This window comes from Lepidothrix coronata, unplaced genomic scaffold, assembly GCF_001604755.1.
Source record: "Lepidothrix coronata isolate B3197 unplaced genomic scaffold, Lepidothrix_coronata-1.0 Scaffold90, whole genome shotgun sequence".
NCBI classification, from domain to species: Eukaryota; Metazoa; Chordata; class Aves; order Passeriformes; family Pipridae; genus Lepidothrix; species Lepidothrix coronata.
Genome location: NW_016690270.1, coordinates 485,570 through 495,912, shown reverse-complemented (window position 1 = coordinate 495,912; position 10,343 = coordinate 485,570). Strand labels below are relative to the sequence as shown.

Genomic DNA, 10,343 nt, shown 5'->3' with positions numbered 1-10,343 from the left:
AGCCAGGAATTCCTTCCCAGTATCCCATCTAACCCTGCCCTCTGGCAGTGGGAAACCATTCCCCCTTGTCCTGTCACTCCATCCCTTGTCCAAGTCCCTCTCCAGCTCTCTTGCAGCCCCTTTAGGCACTGGAAGGAGCTGTAAGGTCTCCCAGGAGTCTTCTCTTCTCCAGGCTCAGCACTCCCAGCTGTGCCAGCCTGGCTCCATGGCAGAGGTGGTGCCCCTTGCTCCATCACTCCCTAGATGAGTTTTGGCTCCCCCATCCCTGCCGTTGCCCTCAAGGAACTGCAGGACAGGACTCCCAGAGCCGACAGAGTGCGGGGAGCCCCAAGGCACCCCATTTCTCCCGAGATTTCCAGCCACACTCCCCTCCGTCCCCTTGCTCCGAGCTGGGGCGGGTGATGCAGCCGGCGGGAGAAAGCTCCGTGCTTGGGAAAACCCCCGAGGATCAGGAGCCCGAGTCCTGCAGGGCCGGCTGGCGGCAGGTTGGAGCTTGCCCGAAATGAAATCAGGTTTCCTCGGAGCCAGACGGCTCGTCCTGGTGTTTCACAGCGCTGGAGAGGCTGCGGAGCCGCTTCCCTCGGCCGACAGCGCGGGGCAGCACCGGACCTCGGGATCGTTCTGTCGCTGCTTTCTGGCTTTCTGTGGATTTGGGATTTGCACGTTTGTTTCAGCTTCTTCCCTCTTATTTTTTTTGTTCGGCAGGCGAAGAGCAACAGCACATCGCTGCAATGCCAGAGCCGTAAGTAGCACGAGGTCCCCTGGGATTCACTAAACCCTCTCCTGGCTGCTCGTGCAGTCTGAGCTTGGAGGGGTTCAACTGGGAGCCTGGCCCCGGCTGAAGACTACTGTGGCATTCCCCTTGCAAAAAACTGTCTTTAAATAACACTTATTAGTGATTTCGATGTCCCAATTCAAACCTTTAAGCTTTCCCGCATCCTAGAACGTGGATCTGAGGTGGGCAGCACCTCACTTGATTTGCTGTGAGGCTCCTCACAGCACATTGTACAAATAGAACATATTCTCTGGTGTGCAGAGAAGGGAGAAACCTCCCTTCAAAGCCCCAGCCCTTCAAACCTGAGCAGGATCCAAACATCCCTGGCTGCTCAGGGAGAGGGTGGATGAGAGTGTTGTGGCCCGAACTGCAGGGACTGAGCTGGGATTGGCAGGGTGGGCACCCTGTCGGCTCACCTGAGGCATCTGAGTGGCATTTTGGCTTTCTGAGCAGTGGCTCTGAGCTCCCACTGCATTTCCAGCGAGCACCATCTCAGACCTGGCTCACATGCTGGTGAGCCAGAAATAAGGAACATTCCAGAAATAAGGAACCAACTGGAATCACACAAGATGCTTTCTTTAACTGTTCCCTCTTTTTTTTTACTCTCACTGATGCCCTGTTTTCTTCTCTTGTTTCTTATTGTTCCTTCCTGGCTGCTCACCTGCCTGCAGGGAGGTAAGTGCCTTTCCCTTCAGGAGTGATCTCGATGCTGCTCTGCGTTTGTTGTGAGTTTGTTTTCAAAGGGTGTTTTCTTTTTCCTCCCCTTTCCCCTAGAGAAAATCCAAGATCACAGCCTCACGCAAACTCTTGTTGAAGGTGAGTCCTGAGGGTTGGAAACTCCCTGGGATTTGTGTTGCTGGGGGAAAGGAGCTGGGGTTGGAGTGCGTGGTTGGGGGGGCAGTGATGAGGAATGGCACAAATATGGGCCGTAGGGAGCAGCTCCTATCCCACCACTTGTCTTCTCACTCATGTGGGCTTTGTGGTCCAAGCACCAAACAAACCTCCCCTCACCTCCCCTTCACTAAGATGGGGAGAGGCTCTGACACCTTCAGCTCTGAAGCCACAGCCCCTGTGTTGGTGCTCCAGCAGCTCTGCAACATAAACCTGGGCGCTCCCCGGGATGTGGCTTGGGATAAACATTTAGTGCCCAAGCAGAGCAAAGAGAGTGCCAACGTCAGCACCCATCGGGACCACAGCCCCAGGGGGTTCTGCTGCTCCCTCTGCCTTTGGGGTCCCCACACAAAAGGTGTAGGGAAGTTTTGATGTGTGTTTGGGCCACAGCTATAGCAGGGAGGAGGTTTGGCAGACGGGACTGTCCCATCCTACAGATGTTGAACAAGTAGGCTCGGGGTGGGGGGAACAAAGGAGCCTGTTCACAGTTCTGCCATTGACTTGTGCTCGTAGAGTTTGATGCTGGCAAAAGCGAAGGAGGAGTGGGATCAGGAGATCGTGGACAAGCAGTCAGAAAAGGAAAGATACCTGTCGGAGCGGATTACACCGCTGCACACCAGTGGGCTTTCCTTGAGCCAGCTCCAGGTATTTCTCAGGTCTAAGGGTCGAGTGAGCTCCTTGGGAGCATGGAGGGGCCTCACTCACTGCTCTCTCGTTGTGCTTGGCCCCCAGGACCTGTGCAGGGAGCTGCACGAGAAGGTTGAGATTGTGGATGAAGAGAGATACGACATTGAGGCGAAGTGCAACCATAACACCCGGGAGGTAGGAGGCGGGACGGGCTGTTTGCCTCTGCAGAAACTCCCTCCCAGGGGGTAGCTCTGGCCTCCATGGGGGTCTGACAGGGACTGGATTGAGCTCAGATGTGGGACATGCACCAGGGTTATCTAAGGGCTGGTGTTTGCTCTGCAAGGCACCACTCAGCACAAGGTCCATCCCTGCCCAAGGGAACTCAAACTGTCCACGGGGTCCACAGGCAACCTCCTCGCTCTCCTGGTCATGCTGTGTGGGTCTGAGAGTTTCTTGTGGTACAGCTGCCATCTGAGCCAGCTGGGATGAGGCCATGATAGCAGCTCTGTGCTTGGGTGGACAGTCCCTTGGTGAGGAGGGTCCTCATGGCTGCAGGAGAGGCACAGATCCCTCTGGGGCTCAGTGTCGGCAGAGACTCCTGCTTCACACACCTTTTCGTGCAAAGCAGCCACGCAGTGACCTCCCACTCACCCTCCTTCCCTCAACCTGCAGATTAAAGATCTGAAAATCAAAGTTCTTGATCTCCGAGGGAAGTTCAAGCGGCCCCCCCTGCGGCGAGTCCGTGTCTCCGCCGATGCCATGCTGAGGGCTCTGCTGGGCTCCAAGCACAAGGTGTCCATGGATCTCAGAGCTAACCTGAAGTCTGTCAAGAAGGAGGACACGGAGAAGGTGGGTGACTCTTCTGGAGGCCGGAGATGGAGATACTTCCTAGGAATGCCCTTGCCCTTCTCCAGGGTGCCCTTGTCATCCCTTGTCAGCCTGAGAAAGAGCCTTGTGAGGCACTGCCCGTTGTGGGATGTCATAGGATCACGTAGGAGCACTTTGACCAGGCCAGGTGGATGGTAACAAGTGAGATTTGGGGCTATGTCCATGGTGCTCTTCCTTCCTAGAGCACATGAGTGTCTTTCATTTGGGCCCCCTTGGCACGACTGTTGAGCTGCATGTGCAGAGAGTTTGGTCTCTGATTTTCCAGGGAACCAGGAGAGCTCCTGTTGGGAGCAACAACATCCAGAAAACTCCCAGGGACCTCCCAGACCCAGATTAGATAAAACAAAGCAGCCCAGCAAGCACACTTGACCTGAGATAAACGGCCGAGTTCCCACCAGCTTGGCAGAGGTGTGAGAGGGAAAAGTCTCAATACCAGTGATGAAGAGGGTTGCCCAAACCTGCCTGGGGTGTGCAGGTGCCCCAACAGCAAGAGTTGTGCTGCTTTCCTAGGGGCCCTCCCCAGAGGGCTTTTACCCTTTGGTCCCAGCTCAGCAGACTGGATGAGATCTCAATTTTCAACTATTCTTCCTTTTTCCTCCTGTTGCTGGTCTAGTACTTTTCCAGTCCTTTGGATAGAAAAGTGTGCTCACAGCCCTTAGCACCAGGTGGTGAATGGATCTGGGTTTATTTTAGATGTCATGAGATGATGTCAGGGCACAGCTTGTAATCTGTGAATGCTGTGGATTGGCAGAGCAGACACCTGCACATGGTCCCAGAGCTGCCATCACCTCCCCTGTCTGCTCTAGAAGTGGCTGCCAGGCTCTCACTGCCACAGCAGCAATCCCAGTCCCCTCTGAAAGCTTGGGGAAGGTGGAGGTGGGTTTTATGGGAGCTGGAAGGTCAAGGCAGGAAGTGAGTGTTTACCTCTGCCCCAGTGTGTTGGTGTCGATCCAAAGTCCCAAGTGCTGCTTTTCAACTCCTAAAGAAATTTTTTTGGGACTTCTGTGACTTCTAGTGCATGAATGCAATCTAGCCAGGCTTTGAGGGAGGAGTATCCACACGAATCCAGATATCTCCAAGGAGATCAGACCTTCCCAGTGAGCTCCACATGCAGGGACACACGGCAGAGCTGGATCTGCAGTAGAGGGTCTCTGCAACAGGGCAGCTGCCTCCCCCAGCTCCTTGTGCTCCAGGGCCAAGGGCTCTGTGCAAGGGGCAGGGACAGCGTGGGGCTGCTGCTCCCCCCATCCCACAGCCCCCACATCCCTGCATCCCTCCTGGCAGGAACGCCCCGTGGAAGTGGGCGACTGGCGCAAGAACGTGGAGGCCATGTCGGGGATGGAGGGGAGAAAGAAGATGTTCGACGCTGCCAAGTCCCCCACGGGGCAGTGAGAGGTAGGGCCCTGCTCCTCCTTTCCCCTGTGCTCCCTGCAGCATCCCGGTCTGTGCTTATGGCCAGGGAAATGCAGAAACCAACCCCACCCTTACAGGAAAAGAAAGGCATCACATCCCCCTGTCCCACCCCACACTTGGGACAAGTATCTGTCCTGCACATCCCTGCCATGGGGCCCCTGCCAGCAGCTGTTCTCTTCCAGCTTGTCCATGCTGCCCGTGTCACACTCGTCCTGTGCATCATGGGCATTGCTAACATTGACTTCAGGCTGCTGAAAGCAGCCCAAAACCTCCTCTTCTGCCCCACTGCTCTGTTTCTTTCCCACAGGAGCATCGGGAAGAAGAGCTGCCCCATCCCTGCTGCCTGCCTCCCTTTCCCTCACTGCCCCTCCGTGCTCTTTCCACCCTTACCCTGAATTCACCACTGAGCTGAAACACGTGGACAACTGTGTGGGAAGGAGACCTGAGCTTCCTTCTTTCAGCACTGCCATCAGCCCTGCTCCTGCTCAGCCCTGGCACAGCAGCTCCCCAGTATCACCTGCACGGGCCATGCTGTCTCCAAGGGCCCACTGGCCATCCCTCCCCTCCCACCACTGCAGAGAGGCCTCAGAGATGGCTCCTGGTCCTCCTTCTCCCCCATCCTCTGGCAGGTGCAGCCTGAGATGTCCCTGTGTGGCTGCACATGTATTAAAGGACAGTGTCCCAGGCAGAGCATCGCGTGGGCTCATCACTGGGGACACTGGTCAGGGGCAGGGGCTGCTCCACAGTGGGGAGGACACCCTGGTCCTTTCCTGACCCCCTGCACTGTCCCCGTGCTGGCCCCCAGGCCAGCAGCACATGCTGGGCTCAGACTGGCTTTGGGCTCATCTCTTCCAGCCCCCAGGCTGCTCCCTCATGTCCCACCATCCCTGCTGAACCCCCCGGTCCTGTGCATGGGCCACCCTTGCTGGGCTCCAGCAATGCCCCAACCTGCCAACCCCCAACTGGGGGGTCTGTGAAAGAGCTGCCTGCTGGCTCCCCCAAACCCCCCTTTCGTCTGGTTTTAGAAAAGCCCTCAGAGCTTGCTCCCCAAGACACCAACTCTCCCACCAGCTGCCCCATCACAGGTCTGGGAGCTGTGGGAACTGGGGCAGCCCCATTCCAAGGCTTCATTCAAGCAGTGTTTCAGGAGAGCACGAGACAAATCCACCTTTCAGGCCAAAAATCTCATGCTCCCCCCCAGCCCCATCATTTCCTGTATCACAGCTCCCCAGACTGCATCTGGTTGAGTGAAAGCAGCTGGGAATGTGTCAGCTCATCCCCAGAGCAGGGCAGGAGGGGTGAATTAGTGAGCATTCACACCATATTGGGTCTTCTGGCTGGTTGCAGTGCAGGAGATGCTCAGGCCCCACAGAGTGCTGGTTTTGGTGTGTGTAGCAGTGCCTTGTCCACGTTCCCAACGTATCCAGAGGAATTACAGCATCCATGGTTTCAAACCCACACCACACTGTGGGTGTGTTGCAGCACACCCCATCCCTTTGTAGTGAGCTTGTAAAGTGCAGAAAATGCAATAAATTGGGAGCAAAGTACAGGTCTCTAGATGGCTGGAGGGAAATAGCATCAAAAAGTATGTGGCTTCCAAGGAACTCAGTCTTCCCAGGAAAACATTAAATTCCTTAGGGATAGAAAAGGGTGTCCCCATGCAGATGGCTCCTGCAGGACTCTCCACAGCAGACTCGTGGCTGACAGTGCAAGCAAGGAAAGGTGGGGTTTGGTTTGGGAGCTGGATTGCTCTGGGCATCACATCCCCTCCTTTGGCCAATTCAGGGATACTGAGCTGAACTGCTCACTTTTGTCCCCGGACACAGAGGGAGAGGGTAGGTGGTGACTGATGGGAACCCTTCTTTCTAGCATGGTCACTGGCACTCGGGCTGCCACAACACCCAGCAGCTCCTTCACAGAGGATTTAAAACCCATATGAAAACTCATCCCAGAATCAGGGTTAGATCAGAGGTGGCTGCCAGCTGGAAAATGCACATTTGTTCCATTAGCAAACACTGATGCATGATCTTTGTCATTCCACCTGACCCTCCAGGCCCTCCGCATCCTCCTGCATGACTGGAGCAGTTGCATGGCACACAGAGCCTTTTCCACCCATTTTTTTCCTAATCAAGCTTGATTTGGCTAAGCAGCTGCAGCCTGGCACGGCTCCAGGACTCAGTGACCCCTTGTCCTCACCCCACACATCCCAGGACAGGCTCTGGGCAGGCACAGCTCTGGGAATTGAGTCTGTGTCTTGGCCAACCCAAGCAACTCCTCTCTCAGAGGTGATCAGATATCGTTCATGGTGAGATCCCAGGATCTGCCATGGCCCAACCTGTCCCACCACTGGAGGCAAAAGGTTTTTTGGCTACGATCTCACCCCTCCGAGCTCAGTGCCCAAGTGGGAACGGTGCCCAGGCAGCGTCCTGGGATCCCGCCGTGTGCACTCTCCCAGAGGGAACTCACACACTCGGCAGCGATCCTGGCACAGGAAGAAAGATGTGCAGGGAGAGGTAATAACTTACCTGACCAACTGGTAAAGCTGGAAAATGCAAGAGAGGATTCATGGAAACGAATCCTTCTTCAGGCCTGGAACATAAGCAGAAAATGGCACACCAAGGGTTGAGAACAGTTGCTCTGAGCTTAGTGCAATTATGCTAATTTGGTAATTAAAGAAAAAAAAAAACAACAAAAAATGGGGTGGTGTTTCTGAGGTGGGGAGGGATGGAAGACATTACAGGTGATGGGTGCTGTGGGACCAGGCCCCAGTTGATGCAGCCAAACTGTGCCAGTGCCCGTGCCCAGCTCATCGTCAGATCCTGCACACCAAGAGATCCGAAACTGCTGCAGAGGAAAACCTCAGGGCTTCCCAGTGTGACTTGAGGGCCAGGCTGGGTGTGCTCAGCAAGGTCCCGGGGCCCACATGCACTCAGTGTCAGGTGGCTTTGTGTGGCTGCCTCGTGTTTTAGATCGAGGGGGAGAGAAAAACCCAACCCCAAAACTCTTCGCTCTCCAAGTTCCCCTACTTTGCCAACATATGATGCTCCCCAGTCACCATGTCCCATTTTCATCCCTCTCTGGTGGAAAACCACACTGACTGTCATGGGAAAACAAAGGTTTATGGATTTCAGTTTTATTAGGAACATGAAAAAAACACGGGGGAAAAAACTCTTCAGTGGGATTGAATCTCAAGGTGAAGATGCCACTGTCTGCTCTGAGCATGAGGCTCTCCTGGTTTTGGATCAGGGGACTGGGAGCCAAGTCTTCTCCACCTCTGGAGCTGCTTCTGTGGCTTTGGGCCAGCTGGGAGCCCAGCTCTCCCCTTAGCAAAGGGGGAAGGTGGAACCTTTCATCCCTGGATGCCCCTGGCTTCCCTCACGCCAGGCCAGCTCTGCAGTCCCACGGTCATTTCCCTCCCAGATGACAATAATCTCAATTTCTTCTCACTGAATTAGAAGGCAACCCTACAATAATCCCCTTTTACTGAAAATTCTGCCCAAATAGGGGATTTACAAGGCTTTTCTTAGGGAGAGAGACTGATGCTGGAGGAGTCACTAATGAAATGATGTTTCTTTCAGTAGAACTGGAAGTCAGTCCTGTTTCCTTGAGCTGAGGAACTGTCCCACAGTTTGCTCCATTGCAGCCCAAAGCCCACAAAGCAAAGCACTGGAAAGTTAGAACTGCACAAATTTCAAATGAAATTGGACAGTAGAAAAAAAACATTGATCAAGCCAATGATTTTCTACTGGAAAAGTTTTGCCAGGACAACTGCAATGAGGGAGATGCAAGCAGCTTGGTCCAATGAGGACCTTCCAGAATTTCCCTCCTGGTCGGTTGTAAAATGGTCCTTTCCTCTCCTACAGTGCTCTTGCTGACCAGCCATGCTTAGAGACATCTGAACTGTGCCCAAATATTTCCCTGAGTGTATTTGCAGCTCAGCTGGAGGCTGGACCTGTGGAGGGAGGATGGGGAGGAAGGTTAGTGGTGATGGGCAACCTCTAGGTGGAAAGGGGTAAAGTTTGTCCCACGGCCTCTGGCTGTGGCTGTGGCACCCTGCCCTGCACAGGACTGACACCAGGCTGCAGTCCCCTGTGGTAAAGGTTAAACAGTACCCCTGTGACCTCTGTGGCCTCTGTGGTGCAGGATTAAACCCCATGACTGAATCAGCAGGTCTTGGCACAACCCTGGGACTTGTCCCATGGCACAACCATCTTGTCACCCTGGGCACTGCAGCCTCCACCCCAAGGACAGGCCGGTCCTGTGTGTTCTCCATGGTATAAAATGGGAAAAAATTGGTTTCTTCACCCCCATTTTCACCTGAAGCCTCCCAGGCTGGGGTGCTGCAGCCCCTGGGAGAAGCAGGGCTGGGTTGGGGTACAGTGCTCGCTGTGAGCGGGGTGCATCTGTCTTGTCCATCTTCCCTTCCTGTGGCCTGAGCCCTCTCACTCCCTGCTCAGAGATTTTTCATGAATTGCAACTAATTCAGTGGTGCCCAGTGACAGGACGAAGAGTGATGGCCATAAAATAAACCACAACAAGTTCCACTTCAACACGAGGAAGAACTTCTTCCCACGGAAGGTGGCAGAGCCCTGGAACAGCTGCCCAGGGAGGGTGTGGAGTCTCCCTCTGTGGAGACATTCCAATCCCACCTGGATGTGTTTTCCTGTGTCACCTGCTCCAGGTGACCCTTCTTTGGCAGGAGGGTTGGACTGGGTGATCTCCAGAGGTCCCTTCCAGCCCCAACCATCCCGTGATTCTGTGATTCCCTGTGCTCTGAGGGGTTCAGTCTGACAGGCAGCTGCTGGCAGTGAGCCAGGCTGGTTCTGTCCTTGACCGGAAAAGTTTACACTGACGTCACTTTTGGGGGATGTCCACTGTTTGTCACTGTTAGATCTGGGGAATCACAGGGGTGCCATCTGCCGAGAAGGACAATCTGCAGGGAATGGAGTGGGAACCTGAAGGATAATTTAGCACCTGTGAGGCACCATGGTGGAATTTCTGAACCAAGAGTTGTCTTTTTTTTTTTTTTTTTTTTTTTTAAGTTAAGTAATAGATAGAAAAAGGCCCTTTGTGAGGTGGGTGTGAGGCACTTTGGACAATGGTTATTCCTTTCCTGCAGGAAAGTCTATGGTCAGTTTTTGTCCAGTTTCTGAGCAAGCACGCACCAATTTCAGGCACTCCCCGACTTTCCTCTCACAGCAGAGGTATCCCTGCACCATCAGTGCATGGCACACCTCTCTCCAAAAGCTGAAGGAATTGTAGTGGAGGAAGGAGAGCCCTGGACCATCCTGGTGCTGCAGAGCACCAGCACAGGGATACAAGGAGAACAGAGGTTTTTGAAGCTGGTGGGACCTTTGGGAGCTGTGGCACCACTGCAGAGATGGGAGGGAGCTGAGCAAGGGTGAAAAACCCCTTTTCATGGCCATTGAATCCAGTGGGGAAGCCTGGGCAGATGATGCTCCTCCACCACAGCAGGTATAAGCTTGAGGAGCTGAGGGAGGAGCTGAGCCACAGCTAATGCTGAGGGACCGGCACAGCACAGAGGGTGGAGGTGGAGGGTTCACTGCTGGGCCTCAGGAGAGGCTGAGGAATGCCCTAATTACAGCACAGTTGTGGAAACTGGAAGCTCTCCACTGCCCTGTAGCCAAAGAAACAGGATCTGTGTCGGGATGAGACACAGGACACTGTTCCCAAGAGAGAAATACCCTCTGTTGAATCTGATCTAGCTCCTAAGTGGGTATAAATGAGT

At 54.4% G+C, this 10,343-nt stretch overlaps 1 protein-coding gene across 1 annotated transcript; it reads left to right on the top strand.

The window, feature by feature from the left end:
* The first annotated feature begins 674 nt into the window (after positions 1–674).
* Positions 675–5,284, top strand: TNNI1 (troponin I1, slow skeletal type). The gene is made up of 7 exons (XM_017821317.1): positions 675–746; positions 1,550–1,591; positions 2,180–2,311; positions 2,399–2,488; positions 2,966–3,142; positions 4,466–4,576; positions 4,902–5,284. Exons 3-6 carry the CDS (start codon positions 2,186–2,188, stop codon positions 4,571–4,573), a joined length of 501 nt encoding a protein of 166 aa, XP_017676806.1. The 5' UTR covers positions 675–746; positions 1,550–1,591; positions 2,180–2,185; the 3' UTR covers positions 4,574–4,576; positions 4,902–5,284.
* Positions 5,285–10,343: the final 5,059 nt, after the last annotated feature.

Coding starts and splice junctions, on each gene's coding strand:
- TNNI1 (XM_017821317.1), top strand. CDS start 2,186: ATGCTGGCAAAAGCGAAGGAGGAGTGGGATCAGGAGATCGTGGACAAG. Junction 2,312..2,398: donor TTTCCTTGAGCCAGCTCCAG/GTATTTCTCAGG, acceptor CTTGGCCCCCAG/GACCTGTGCAGGGAGCTGCA. Junction 3,143..4,465: donor AGAAGGAGGACACGGAGAAG/GTGGGTGACTCT, acceptor CCCTCCTGGCAG/GAACGCCCCGTGGAAGTGGG.